The sequence below is a fragment of the Melozone crissalis genome, unplaced genomic scaffold, assembly GCF_028551555.1.
Source record: "Melozone crissalis strain CALT ecotype California unplaced genomic scaffold, PUWL_Pcris_2 ptg000007l_1, whole genome shotgun sequence".
Classification (NCBI taxonomy): domain Eukaryota; kingdom Metazoa; phylum Chordata; class Aves; order Passeriformes; family Passerellidae; genus Melozone; species Melozone crissalis.
Window position 1 is genome coordinate 9,521,610 of NW_026535785.1, and position 15,695 is coordinate 9,537,304.

Sequence of the window (15,695 nt, forward strand, 5' to 3'; positions counted from 1 at the left end):
GTGGGTGCCCATGCTATGGCTTCTTATTGGACTGTCTGCGCCATATCACTGAGTGGAGGAAATGAACATAACCTGGTCTCTGCAGAAGTATTTGTCATTTGTGTAGATGCTAGTTTGTGTCTAATGGCATCATTCATCATCCAAGAGGCATGAGGTAGTTCATCATCTTAGTCTGTGGAGAATTGAAGACATTTGTCTCTAGGACAGAAGTCATTATTTGAGGGGAGACTCTTTGGGCAACATCTTGAATTTAAAGTCCACCTATGCAATCATGCACTGTGTATTGTCTTTTCCATTCAGGTTATTTCTGGTAATAAGATCCCTACTTCCTTTGGTAGGACTTTTGTCTTCTGTACAGATTGCAAGTTCTTTACCTAGAAAACCTCAGAAAAAGGTGGCAATAGTGCAATGTAGTCCTGAGCTATAAATACTACATTAAACCCAAGTTAAACAGTAATAGAAATAAAAATAATGCAGTAGGTAGTTGCCTTGGAAGTCAGTACTAAAAACACAATCAAACCCAAACACACTGGCTAAAGCTGATTTATTCCCTTGTTTGGTAGCTTTGCTCCTATGTCAGAGCAGAGTGGTGAGGAAATGTAACTTTTCCTGCATGGGATGGTGCTGATGTGTCACAACTGAACATTGGTGGAGGTTTTAGCATTTCCAATCATGAACCAACCAAACAATGTGTAAAGTGACAACCTATTAAAGCTCCGGGTTAAACAGCCCCTACAAGTTTCTAAACTTGATATTTACATCTATGCTGAGAAGCTTTTGAGCCATGCCAAGACAGTGACTGAAGCAGCTGAATTGTTGAAAAATAGGCTTTAAAACAATGGATTCTCATGAAGTTTGGCAAACAATAAAAATGAGATTAACTGAGAAGTTGGTGGGATTACTTTTTTGAAGCCTTCAACATATTTTCACTATTTAGCCTCTTGTGTAATTACAGCATTAGAACTGCAACATTTGGAATTCCTTTCTTATTGAAATATATTTAATAACAGGGTTTAAGCAGCTATTGGCCATCATCTGGGCCAGAAAATAAGACTTCCTTTATAATTAGAAGAAAGTATTCTTTGGGTTTAAATCCCTATTTAAATACAACTGTTTGTCACAGAGACTCTTGAAGAGAAGGACAACACTTGATTCATTCTGAAGTATTGAATATGTTGGAGGAAGAGAATGAATAAGGAGAGAAATTTCCCTTTCATTATTTTGAACAGAAATCAATGTTAAATGGAAAAAGCCCAAAAGCACTTGGCACTTTAGAACTTGGCTATTTTAAATCAGAAAACAACTCAACAAAAATTGTTTTATAAATAAAAAAAGCCCATGTATTTAAAAGGTCTTTTTTTAAAAAAGAGGAAGCACTACACACATTTAAAAGACAAGCTCAACTGAATGTATAGAGACAAAAAAAATCAGAGGTAATGTCCAGAGGTAACTCTGCGTTGGATCCAGCAGAGAAGCTACTGCCTCTGCAAATTAATGTAGACCCAGTGATAAATAATCACAAGAACTAACTCAAAGCTACTGAATGTAGTGATCACTTGAAAGGTACTACAGTGACAAGTGACCACAGAATAAGAACAGCACCCAAATGCAGAGTTTGTTCTGTATCTTCTACTTTGCATAATACTACTAGAGAACAGAGCTGGAATAGGTTTAGAGAGCTAAACATACTTTTAAAGTAGTTAACAAAAATCTTGCTACGTTTTGGTGGGTGAATCCTGGTTAAATGATAATATTTTCACAGCAGGGGAATAAAACTAGATTGTTTTTTGTGCCACTTGGTAATTCTATAATTTTAAAATTATCCCTCATGTATTTTACATTCTTTATTTGGAACAAAATACAACAAAACGATGAAAGTCTGTCTCTTTGGATGTAACTTTCATGCTTAGCTGGAAAAGTCTACAGAATGTGGATCATATGATAAAGCCATTCCAATTGTTGATATAAGGGAATATTTCTTTAATGAAGTACACTGGTATTAAGCTGTGTTCTGCACTAGTAATTGTAACAGGAATTCTCTTCCTGCTGCTCTTCAGCTTCAGTGCAATCAAACTGGTCAAAAAATGGCATGGACGTGTACAGCAAAGACAATGTTCTTCACCAAGAGAAGGAACAAATAACAAACCACTGAAAATGAAGCACTTTCAGAAGGATGCAAACTCACATCCCAAAGGACAGTATGGCAAGAAAGCTAGTGACATGAGGACATTGTTAAAGTTGCTCTTTTTGTCATAACTGAGGTGTTCTCTTTCCTTAGATCTAGACTGCTTAGGTGTTGTTCCTTTAAATAGGTTGTGGCATGATTATCTGAAGAAGTTATTACTGTCAGAAAAGCTTGATTCACTTCTTCACAATAAAAAAGCACTTAACTTATGCTGATTGTTCTTTTCCTCTGCTCCCCCCTCCTCCACTTCTGCCTATAGCAAAACTCACAAGTTTTGGTCATGTAGGGATCTCATGGCACCAAAGGATGCAAGAAAACTTAAATGGAGTCTTTAAAGATCATTTGAAGCCAAGTAATAGAAGGGAGGCATTGACAACAGAGAGCAGATGTCTTCCCTCACAGAGTCAGTAGATAAGCTCTGGGCCAGCCTGGTCCAAGCATAAGTGAGGGAGCTTTGAACTTGACTTTTCTGTATTCTCAGTTTAGCTGAATGTGGGCTTTTTCCTTGGTCTGTTGGTTGTCATATTGTTAGCCAGTGCTGGAGCTGTAAGGAAACAGAAGAGGTTGTTAAATTACATCATTGATTCGAATGATGATGCTGACTGATACATTTTTTGGACAAATCTAGAGTTACAAAGAAGTTTCAAAATAATGGATAGATTTCCACTCTGTAACTAAGTCTCTATGCAGTCCAGTTTGCAGTGGGAAATGTGATGAATGTAAAGGCTACTTAGTCAGATCTCAATTCAGTTTAAAGTTCAGAACTGCCAGACATGGGAATAAAATATTTATATTTGTTTGGTTACAGTAGGCAGTGTTTTCTTTACAACCCTAAACATTGTGAGTAAATCACTAAATCTGCTTTAGCACTTACAAAGCCATTCCTGCCTGTTCATTGAAGATGGCAGCAAATTAAAATGCTCTCATATTTAGCATGATTTGAGGTAACCTTGGTGGTTTACTTCTGAGGGCAGCCTTTAATAATTCATTGAAATTAATTTGCCACCATTTGGTCATAGATTTGTGTTCAGAAGACCAGCACTGTGGCGTGACTGTTTATAGCCCTTTCACACAGGAACATCTGCCCCTGGAAACATTGAGTAACAGCAGGAACAGTAAATCATCTGACAACTGAGGGCAGAAACAGAAGAAAGAGAAGGCAGGAAGAGGTGTTGTGCTATTTTATATTCTTGGCTGCATCAAATAAATTGTGGTCATGAAACAGGAAGCCTATTTGTGCTTTCATTCTGTGTCCCATAAATCTACACAGATTATTTCCTTTAAAAGCCAAAATTTACTTCAAACAATACCTTTCAGAATAAGCAAAAGCCAGATTTATTTTTTCAGTATCAACATACAAACCACCACTATAAAATCTGGGTCACATTTTGTGGAGGTGTGCATAATTCTAGTTGCTTTCAACTTTGAAGAGAGAAAGTGGTCTAGCATGAATGCTGATGAGTGTAACAGGCTTCACATTTGCATCCTTTTAATCTTCTACATAAAGGAGTTTATTGCAATAAGCTCATTTTATTTGCTAAAAGGAAAGCAGTGTTTGGAAACCTATAGCATATTTTTCATGGCTTATGAAGTCTCCAGCAGTGTTTTCAATCAACTCTAGTCCTGTGGGGAAAGCCAATTCCATGTAACCTGGTGCATCGTTTTATGACATAGGTAAGCTCTGACACTGGATAATTTTTGCTGTTTATTATGTTTTGTGGGACATAATTGCTGTTTCGGAAACGTGATTTCAGCTTGCTGTGCAACAATTGAGTGACAGGCCATGACCTCTTCAAATGCACATGACAGTTTGGAATTAGCTTTGTTTATTGGTGGCATCTCACTGTATTTGAGCACAGCCTAAAATGCCAGATTCAGGTGATGTGTAAAACTGAGAGCTCTCCTTAGGCAAAGAAGAAAGGTTGATGCATGTGGTACTAAGTTTCCTGTGTCTTGTTGTGCTGGCAGAAATAAAGAGCTACAGACCTGCTAAGGCATCCAGCACGGGGAGATTTGTGCAAAGCTGTAGTTGCTGCTAAAGACAGGAAAGGGTTGGAATCAGGAGAAAGAAGCATGTGAAAGTTGTACTAACCTTAAACTGCCTGACATTTCCTTGGGCCACGAGTTGGTGCTCATTTTCAGGTGTGATGCAGTAAGCCAGTCTCTAAACCAGGCAGGAAGAGGAGGAAAAAGTCAGCCATATGAAGTGGGATTATGTATGTAATCCCCAATCTATAGTGGGGAAGTAGCATGAACTTTATTTAAAATGGTAACTTAAATCTTTAATATCACTGCATCATGTGCCTTTGCTCAGTCCCTCAGAGAATAAGCCTATTATAAGCCCTTGGGTGTTAGCCTTTAATATAAGAAGCAACAGTAGAGTTTATGCAAATACTAAGTCCAAATATTTAGTGAGTGCATATAGAAAAGAATATCAGGAAAAAGTTGGTATCACAGGCCTTAGATCCCCTAAATTCATGCTTTTCTGTTAGTGCTGTAAGAGGTTTGGCCAGTCCCAGGGTGAGGGAGGAAGGAGGGACTGGGATTTCCCAGCTCATCCCCCTTGTCTACCCTGTGCTGAGCCCTTTGAGATCACACATAGATTTTGGTTTATTTGGAACTTTCAACCAACTTAAGGAGTTCCCATTAGATTAGGTTTCCTTTCCCCATCCCTTAAAGAGCCTCAATTTGGGGCATCACATATTGGAGCTAGTGGCTTGGATGTCATGTGTTATCCTTTTGCCATAGTGCTTGTGGGCAAAGTGGGGAGCTGCTCTTTGCAGGAGCACTGACAGACAAACCAGAACTTGCTAACAGTCCACATGCATGAGAGAATGTGATTTTGGCCAGAGGCTTCTGCATCCCCTGGTCAAAACTTGAGCAAGGGGGCAAAAGCCTGATGAGCCAGTACAAATTATTCTTTGAGACCTAAATTCTCCTGGAAAAATGTGTTTGTAGCCCTCCCTAGGATAGAACAAAACAAAGGGCTTATAGAGTTGCTGGAAATGAGATCTAGAAATTGTGCACAACATTGAGGTGCTAGAGCTGATGAAAACAGGGCAGCTGAGGAGTTGCAGCTTTGGGGCACCTTTCTGAGGTGAACATGACATGTGATGACTGTAATGTTTCAGAAACAGGACCTTTGTTCTTTTGGGTTCCTGGGTCAGTGTGAGGGGGATGTGCCCTATCTATTTTGCATGTGAAGGTTGAGACCCTATTTTCTGCTTAATTCTGTGTGTGGTGTTGGTTCAGTGATTTGCCTAAGAGCTTCAAAATCTTGCTACACCATTGTCTAAGTGTAGCTATAGGAAAGGAGAGCAGTAGAGCTTAGGTGTAAGTCAGTGGGTCTATACAAGGTTATAAAATCATGATGTGATGGGGAAAAAACCTGGTGCTGTATAATGGTGAGGAGCCTTCTGAGCACTGTTAGAGGTTTTAAGATTACAGATAATAGTGAGGGTATATAGACAGTGAAGGTATAGTTAATATGATGGTAAAAATGATATGGCTAGTGAGCCTTAATCATATGCCATTTTGAACTGATAAATAAAGAAACATACAGAACAGCTTGAAGACCAGACCTCATAGCTGAATGTGAAGATAGCATAATTTGTCCATTCTTTGTTGATAAACAAAAGTCTAATCTCATTAACTGGATCAATTACATTCATAAAAATAATTTTTCACAATTATTATGGTGCTGTCTGGAAAGCTAATTTCTGTCTAGAGACTCAAACAGAATGCAGTAATCCTACCTCAAACCACTGATCCACCTGACAGATGGATTCAAAAGGTCACTCATAAGTAATAAGTTTTGGGAGAGAAATAAACTGCCAACTTAGACCCAGCCATTTCATTTCCCAGCAACATTTCATGACATTTGATTAGTGTTGCACTTACTTCTTTAAAGGTCCCACGCACGTTCATGAATTTGTAGATGATGTAGGCAGGCACGAGGATCATGGAGGACAAGGCTATGCCCCAGCCAATGCGGTTTGCCCACAGAGGGAAGGTGTAGTCATCGTAGGTCAGAGGCTTGAAATTTATTATGCTGACTATCACCACAAACTGGAGAAGAAAGTATAAAATGAACCAGAGATTTCAGATGAAGAGCCTTACTGGAAGGGATTCCAGGTGTTCTAATAGGCAGCCACCCTAAAGTTTATTTCAAACCAGCTTTATAATTTACCTTCAGCCTGTTTACTTTGTGCCTCTTACTGCTTAAACTGTTGAAGTTCTTGATGTTTATTAGTATTAACAGTTCATTTTATCTACTGTGGATGCAGATTATTTGAAATTTTGGTGGGAAGATCCAGTCACTCAGACTGTCCACTACTGCCTCATTTGAACTAGTGTTTCAGATGTAGAAAAGTGATTCTGTAGTCAAGAAAAATCTATTGTTTTTACTTTCTTTGTTTTCCAGGAATATTAGACTTCCTTTAAGAGCTTTGAACCTATTTTTCAGCATGATACATGTACTGAGGAAAGGTAGAGCAGCCTTATGGCCTGGAAAACAAAGTTGCCTTTTTCTTCCTATGCTTCTCTGTCCAGTGCTAGATGCAAGAAGGAAAGAGTGGTGTTACCACCCTATTTCTGTCCTGTTAAATGCATGTGCATTTAACGTGCAGATATCCTTGATTTGGTTCTTTGGGGAGATATGTTCTGCTCTATATTTCAATTTCCAATTGAAAAATATTTTGAGCCTAGGATTTTAAAGACTACACCAGGATAGTGTGGGTTAAAGGAAGATCATAGTGCAGAATCTGGTTAGAAAAATACTAATTCTGTTTTGTGATTTTTCTTGGGATTATGTTCATAGTTGCAGACAATATGGAGAAAGAGAGCTTCAAGAACTTCCAGATGGAGAAAAAGAAATGTGCATTGTGATGGCTGAGAGAGTGTTATTTACAGATTTATTCTGACTTATGTTTTCAGGCTTTTCTAGGACGGTATTGAAGCTCTTTCACCAAGACATCTTAAATTACCTGAAGGTTAAACTGGTGGGCTCTCCACCTTTAGCTAGATTGTTACAATATTCATGATAAAATGTAAATTTGCAACTGTCTCCTTGTGTGCAAAATCAAAGGATGCTTGCTCCAGCATTTTCCCATTCTGCTTGAAGTGCTGCAGAATACAGTTCCATAAAAGTTCCTTTATAGAATTGTGTTTAAAAGGATAATTAATACAGGCTTGGTATGTGCTTATGGATGAATTGGGGTCATAGCTTTTATATTTAAAAAAATGTGGACCTGTTCTAAAAGCCTACCCAGTGTATATTTGCAATACCAGTAATGTTTTAAGGTTGCAAAGCTTTAATGCAAATAATTGTCTCCTAAAATCATAATATGGTCAAATTTCTGTATTATTATCCTGACCTTTTGATTTACAAATATGCACAGGAAGCGATTCCAATATAAAACTCGAGGTTAGTACTGAATCTAACCTTTACACAAAGCAACCAAATTCACACTTTGGGATTTTTTTCCCTGATGTAATGGAACACTTGTTTTTTCCAACAGGCAGCTTACAAGATGTATTTTATACAATTCTTCAGTGCTTCACACAGCTAATTACAGGTATAGTTGTATGATTTTTTTAAGGTGTCATTTCACAAATTGGGGATCCTGGTATCCTCCAATCAAAAATACATTTTTGCTAACACAATCCCTTATCCCTGGCTAACTTACTTTCCCAAGGGAATGGTTTGTGTTTAATATGCAGAGGTGCTGCAGGGATGAGGAGGACACTGCCTAAGTGTTCCCTAAGAAAAGCTGCCTTCAAAAAATCATGCTAAAATGAAAGAACAGAAGAAGACCACAACCACCATTAGTTTTTCTTCCACAACTGAAATGTAGTATACAAAATATACCCAGCATGTAATTTCAAGGAGAAAAAAAGAATTAAATTCTTTTTTCTTATTAAAGCCTTCTATTCATCCCAACAGTATCTGGCAAAGCAATAGGTATCTTGGTCTTGGTAATTATTTGTGTATTCTGGAAAGCAATGCACTGGTATTCTTTTCATGATGGAATAATTATCAGCACTTACCAATAAAAAAGCAGGACTAACAAACTTCCAGCAGAGTCTCCAGTAGAGGCCTGGTTTGAAGCCCATCATTTGTTGGATGTCTTCACTGAACCTGTCCACACCTAGAATGGATGTGAGCAGATGCAAGCATGAGACTGACTTCAGTCTAAACTGATAAGGTGCTGGCATACCCAAAGTATCTTTTTCAGAAACCAGACATGAATGGCTTCCAAATCAGAAGGCATAAGAAATAAAAACATTAATCTCCTTTCAATGCCTGGGTGTGTCTTTGACAACACTCTATCTGACTTAAATGCCTGTGAGCACTTTAGGCCTGTTGCAGAGAGCAGCATTGCCACTGAAAAGAGGCATTTCAAAAATATCTAGAATTGAAGTCGTAAATAGTACACAATTTTAAAAATAGTTATGGATTATTGTAACCTAATTCCTCTGTTATTATTAGTACACTGCAGGAAAATGTAAACCCTTACACAAACTGCTTGCTGATTATAAGGTAGATTAATGAGATTCTTAATTTATTAAAGGAGATTTCTTTGTTCCACTTAAGACATACTTACTTTTCAGTGTTTCATTGTACATCACAGAATGTTCTTTATTACAAATATAATTTCATATTTATGACTTTTCCAGAAAACTCAGGCAATTCTTCTGTTTATTGTAAATATGTACAAAACTCCACCACATTAGAGTGGGATGATTAACACTGATATAAAAAGGGGAAAAAAGCATCCTTCTCTGTCTTCTGTAAAAAGAAAACAATCTCTGACTTTACACCTTAGAGGGAGTGGCTCTGTGCATTCTGTCATGTCAGACTATTTGTTTATAATTTATTTTGCTCAATGTGTTCAGAAAGTTTACTTATAATCATGAACCCATTATGTAAACAGTAGAAATGCAACTTTTTTCTGTGAATATTTGTTTGTTAGAAAGCATGTACAGTTTTCCATAAAGATTATTTTTCTTTGTGGATAAGTTCAGCACAATTTATCTAATTTATTTAATGTAAATAATTGGGACTGCTTGAATTAGTCCGATGTACAATAGGATGCAAAATATTTTCAGGGTATGGACACTTGAGTGTAAATGTCTCAAAACAATTTCCAGCCCCCAATATTATGTCCAGGTGAAGAGAAATAGCCAAGCAGGATCTGCAAATGCTCTTTAAACTTAATCTGATTCTATTTGCAGTGCTTTCTGTGAACTTTAAAGTGACTGAATTTTAACTGGTATGAACACTGACTGAAATTTATCATTGTGGAGAAGGTCAAAGACAAAGGTATATCAGAATTTTATTCAAATGTTTCCAGACAGATGCACTTGGAGCTCAGACAGTGCTTGGTGCTCAATTTCTGCTGAAAATGGGGGATGACTGGGCCATGCTCTCAGACTGCACTTTTGCACAATTTGCTATTTTAGTACTGCATGTCTTCAAATAATTTTCTAAGAATCAACCTTTAAGCAGAACACAGCCATAGCTACAGATAACAGTACCTGTAGGGCTAAGAGATACTTAAAATTTATTATCAGGAGCTGTTAAATACCCAGAAATAGAATATTCACCAGAAAGATGATATCAGTGTTGCACGTGAGGAAAATTGGTAACAACTGAGCAGTCATAACTAAGGAACATCTGCACAGTAAAGCAAACTAGCTCTCCCTTCTCTTACATACACAGTTGGCCTTTGCCAGAACAAACTTCACAGTAAATGGTCATAGATATAATTTGAACTAAATTTCCATGTTTTTAGTCTGTGCCAAAATGTCAATGCTTGCCTTTAGGCTGGCTTAATATTCAGCTGGGTCATTAAGGCAAGAGGGGTCTATCAGAAAAAAGAGGCAGACAAGATCATGCCAGATTTAATAAGTTTAAATAGCACCTGGGGCTGTAATAAGTTCTTTATAAAGCAACAGGTCATGCTATGTCAGTAGAAACATCTGTCAGCTGCTCAAGAAAAATGAATAGATGTTTTCCCAATTATGGGGAAGCTGCAGGAAGAAAAGAAAAAAATTCTAAGGACAGAGGGTGTAAAATAAAATTTTACTAACTTTGCCCTTGTTTGTGAACCACCTACAAAGCTTAGATACTGTAAAGTGCAGTAAGTCCTGTTTTAATAGTAGCAGAAAGTAACTTTCCCCTAAAAACTGAAGAAGCCTCAACTTCCAAGCTAAGCTGTGGTCACTCATCCACATTCAGCTCTTTTACTGGGATTAAAGTCTGTGAAATAAAGTGCCTCCAGTATTCTGAGAGACAACAGCCTATGTGCTGCTTGCTCCATGCTGATGTTGGGGGACAGAATTAGTGCATTAAAACTAGAAATTATTCCTTTAATAGATTGAACAGCTTTATGCATGGATGCCATTCTTTCACTTCACTCACTCTCCAACAGTTCTTTAACTGCAAGATGAAGTTTGTTAGGTTAGAAGAACATGGCTAGGCAGAATGGATGGATAAATAAGTGACTGAGTGAGGTAAATAGCCATAAGAATCAAAATGTCTAAGAACCCTCTGAATCCTACATTAGCTATAAACACCACATCTGAATAAGAAATGAAGAGTCCTTTCAGAGGAAGAACAATCCTGTAGGGAATCAGGGCAACTCATTCAATACAGACTTAAAGGGAAGAAGATTTGCAGGCTGCTGTGATATTGAAACCTGGTAATAGTGAAAAGGGTTGTGATCTGCCAGGAACTAAAGCATGAGAATAAAGAGGAGATGAGGAAGGAAAAGAAGAGGTCATATTTTTAGGTGGCTATAGCACATCACTGCACTCTGATTGGCATAGAGTGATTCCAGTCTTATGTCAGAGGTCAACTAAATACTCCTAAAACTTGACATACTTGGGATAAAGTAAATCACTACTCCCTTTTTGTGGTCTACATTAGTATCAAATACTAGAAATATATTTTCTGGTATCTAGTGTGTTGGGTATTTTATACCATTCTATGAAATAAATTGCTAGTGTTTTACAATGAAGTAGAATATTGTCACCAACAAAAGGGATGGATGTAGGAATTATTATAACTCTGTAAACATCACCTTTATTTGTGTTGTGTGGAGAGTCCTTGAGATTGGCCCTGGGGGACTAATGAAAAGTGAAAACAGGTGAGCCTGTATTTAGGCTAATCTACTTCTTTTCAAAGTACCAAGTCTAAATCTGCTACTGCAAGTCATCAGCAGTACTAAGACTCATAAAACACTGGCAAAAGGAGTAACTTTTCCATCCCATCACAGTCCCTTTCACAAGGCTGTTTGCTTTGGCTTTATGCAGGGTCTCAAAGCTTGGCCCACTGAATGTCTGCATTCCTGTCACTGCTCATAAATCAGGAGAAAATCACTCCATGAAACCTGACTTGTCATGGTTTTGTGTGTACAAGGCTATGCTGTTTTCCCTTAAAATGATGTGTAAACCCATCATAAGCACTTGGCATTTCAGAAAAGCTTTTGCACATGCAGAATGAGGAGCTTACCATAAAACCAGGAAACTCCAATTGCCTCCATTAGAACAGCAAACAATATTGAAGTCCCAGCTGCAAATGTGTCCAGAAGTGTAAGCACATAAATTCCACCCTGCAATGGGGAGTTAAAAGATGCAAGGACATGAAGTTACGAATAGAATAATCTCAGAGTTTAGTATCCACTTAACAGAAATCTGCTTTACTTGAGGCATTATCTTAACCCAGGTATTTTAGTATGGATCTGATGGATCCATATCTTAACCCAGGTATTTTAGTATGGATCAGACACGGGCTTATAGTTGCATACAAAATAGTGGGATCAGACTTGCAACTCTTCTAAAGAGGCTTTTTTTCACCTATGGTCCTCCCGTCACTGGGAAACAGAAACCTCAGCTTAGATTAATGAGTTCCCTTGGCACTCCTGTTCAGTGGAGGTTTGGGGAAATGATCAGCAGCTTGTAGGGCAGGGCCTGTCTGCAGCAGTTAATGAAGAACTTCCCAAATTAATGGCAGGAATGGAGCACTCCAAGAGTTTCCATAGGCCCTTATCAGCCACTTTGTTCCCACGGCCATTTGCTCTGCAGGCCAGTGAGTCTGCAGTGTTGGTCTGGTTTCCCTTTTCCCTGACTGCCTGCATCCTCACCCACTGTTCCTCCTAAGGCAGGAGAGGATGTTAATTCTGTCACCAGCACAGCAAGAAGTGCTGTGCCCTGTTCTGTCTCTGGGCTGTGGTATTTGCCAACCTTTGCTCAGTGGAGACAGCAAACCTTGTCTTCCTTCACAACAGCACATTTTGTGCTTCAGTGGTTCATGACTGAGAGCTGGAAATGCATTTACTGGAGTATTGTTTGATTTTTTTTTTTTTTTTTAGCTGCAATTTCACTATTTGCTGTGTTTGTGTGTATATGTGTAAATTACTACTCATTTTACTGAGTTTTAGCTACAGAGGAATGGAAAACCATGAGATGCAGATTTGTATCAAAATGAACCTGGATAAAGTGTGTCAGGAGACTTTATCACACATAAACAACTGAAATGGCTGCAGTAGATTTTTGTTAAAATATCTTTTTACAACCAAACTTAATCAGATTTATGCCTGTTCAGAAAGGGAGGAAAAAAGGAATTATTTTCTGTGGTTTTACCACCAATGGTATAAATAGCACTTGTATTATTTAAATCTGTAGGTGATTTTAGTCTCTGTAATCAGTTGCCTTTTATTTTTTTAAAATATGATTTTTCTGGAACATCTGTGCATATTTACAAAACTAGGGAGAGCAGTACTCGGGCCTCATGTAGGTTTTTAATTCTGTGGGGACTTGTCCAGAAATGGAATGAAGTTTGGTTTTTCTGTTAGAAAATGTTGCTTCTTCAATGACATTTGAGTTTGACCTCTTGTTTTTGCTCTACACCTGCTCCAAATGAATGCATTTGCAATCAATCTTCAAGTGAATAACTAATAAGATTTTGTAAGAAACATGCTTGTTTCAGAAACAGCTTTATTTTGAAAATAAAGCCTTAAAAATTCAGGGGCAAAATCAAACAATCTCATGTGATGTTCTCACAAGGGTTTTCCTTTTTTTTTTTTTTTTTTTTTTTTTTTTTTTAAACATCAGAAATGTTGTTCTTTACTTATGTGAACCAATACATTTGGGCTATTCTGGACAGTTTGTGAGTTCCAGCTGGGGGGTGAACTTCAGCCTAAACAGGTGCCATTATTTAAAAGCTAGAGTTAGGTCATTATCTTGAATAGCTTTAGCTCACTTGGAGGCAGTGGAATTGCACCCACTAGCACCAGTTCTGGTTCTTAACACTGAATTTCTTCTGATATTGTACTTCAGGAAATTTTATCCCAGTTGCAACTTTGAATAAACAGGAGCATGTTTAGTGTTCAGGTATCAATAGAAATAGCATGATATTAAAAGGATAGATATTTTAAATATTTTTAGAGTTTCAAATATTTCTCAGTTTGAGGAAACTGGAACAAAAATAGTGGGGTATTTTAATGTAAAAAGAACTTTGTTATTTATAAACTTATGCCATTTCAGTAATCTTAATAATAGATGTGGGAACCATTTCTAGGGATGGAGAGAGGTTCAGCACATCTGCTTTCATGATGGTTTCTTAAAGTTTCAGTTGTTTTCTGAGAGTTTTGGCATCTGTGTTAACAGGCCTCTCTCTGTCTTTTTTATGGTCAAAAAAAAAGAGAAAATTCTGTCCTGCCTAGAACACATTAATTTAATTCCTTAATTAGTTATAAAAAGCCAGATGAGGCAAAACATTCAGTCTGATGGTAGTGATAACTTATCCTGAATGTTTAGTAACTTGTGTTTTTCTTTGTGCTTTATGTGGTGTTAACAGTAAAAGATGTCAAGATCTAGGTAAGTCAAGGAACATGAAGAAACAAGGTGGGGAGAGGAGGTCATTGCTCTGCACTCCTTCCATAAGAAGCAAGTGTCTTTTGCTTTTTTTAAGAAGAGAACAGCCAGGTCAGGTCACTTGAAATTCTTAGTTCCTCACAGAGAAATAAGCACTCTACACAATTTCATTTAATGTGACTAAAAAATCCAACACCAAACCAAACAAAACCCCCAAAAAATGCAAAAGAAAGCACACAGAACCAAATAAACCCAGCAATAGCACAGACAGTTGTTCGGGACAAAGACTTATAGGCTTGGCTGATAGCAAATTATCTTGTGCCAAAAACCAGAAAAACTTCATATATGTTAGATTAAAAGTGATGTTCTGAACAGAAGTTGTTTGAGAACTAAAATTAATAATAAAATATAGTAATCTGAACCTATCCATATTTAATCTGACAAGGTTAATGTCATATTTTAGGTAACATTTTGATGGAAACTTTTGTTCTACTTACATTGGTAATGCAAAAAAGAGCAAGTAGGAAAGTGCCAAAAGAAACACCAAAGGTGAAGAGCTTTCTGTGCTGCTTCAGAAGGTGGAAATCATCTGCCAGGCCAGTGATGACAGCCTCCATCCCACCCATCTGAGAAGGGGAAGGCAAAAACTCTGGTTAAACACTACTGGCTGTGGAAATACAGACGGAAGAATGCACAGCAGTTTGTGAAATGAATACCCAACCACTCTATGGTTTCTGATATTTCAGCTGTAAGTCACTGGTGATATGAGGATTTATTTTCTTCTGGTAAAGGGCTGGGCCAGGGAACTGGACAGCAAGAGGGGAGGGGAGGTTGTTGCTTCCATAGCTGCATCCTCTGAGGACTCTTGGCTGACTCAACAGAACAATAAGTACACAGTACTTAGGGGAAAATAAATACATCTGAATATACTCTGGGGGAAAAGCTGCTAGCTTTAAGTAGCTAAGCTCCTTAAGACAGTTCTTTAAATAAAGACAGGCAGGAAAAGCACCTAAAGGAATTGTACTGAACAAAGATTCACATTAACCATTGATGAACAAAATCCAGTTTGACAAAAATCTTTACAGACTTGGAAGAATTACTACAAAGGAAGCTTGATGTAATTTTTTTGTTCACAACATGAAAGAATTTTACTTTGCTTTCTAGAAGTTAAAGAGGAACACTAGCTATTGTTTTGCAATACAGGAAAGGTACTTTCCAAATTTTCATTTAAATTGCTGGGTTATGTAGGTGGTTATGAATTTTCATTTCTTTCCATTAATGAAAACCTTCTGCCCCCAAACTCCAACAAAAAGCTTTGGAAAATAAATTTCAGTCTTTTATCATAGTAAAAAAATTTATTTAATATTTTGGAGAGGCTTAATTCTATGCTTTTTGTGATGCTAAAAGACCAAGGCAAGAGCTGAAGTGCCTGGTGCAATACAATGGCTGGTTAGCAGGTGCTTACACAGCCTGTCTCTTCCCTATAAGACTTTGATTAAAATATTCCTGGTTGAAACCAGTAACAGAGAATTATCACCATAAAAAGTACAGCAGAACTTGAGTTTTCTTTGGGAAATTATACAAATCTTGAACCAGTAAATTCTTCCCCTTTTAGAAGGAAAGAGCTAAA

At 37.5% G+C, this 15,695-nt stretch overlaps 1 protein-coding gene across 1 annotated transcript in view; it reads right to left on the minus strand.

The window, feature by feature from the left end:
- Positions 1–2,705: 2,705 nt before the first annotated feature.
- SLC6A2 (solute carrier family 6 member 2) overlaps positions 2,706–15,695 on the minus strand; it is a 55,832-nt gene continuing 42,842 nt past the window's right edge. Inside the window, exons 10-15 of the mRNA XM_054296374.1 lie at positions 14,563–14,691; positions 11,703–11,802; positions 8,234–8,334; positions 6,086–6,253; positions 4,278–4,349; positions 2,706–2,729 (exon numbers count right to left, since the gene is read on the minus strand). Coding sequence (XP_054152349.1) covers positions 2,706–2,729; positions 4,278–4,349; positions 6,086–6,253; positions 8,234–8,334; positions 11,703–11,802; positions 14,563–14,691 — 594 coding nt within the window. The remainder of the gene's footprint in view (positions 2,730–4,277; positions 4,350–6,085; positions 6,254–8,233; positions 8,335–11,702; positions 11,803–14,562; positions 14,692–15,695) is intronic.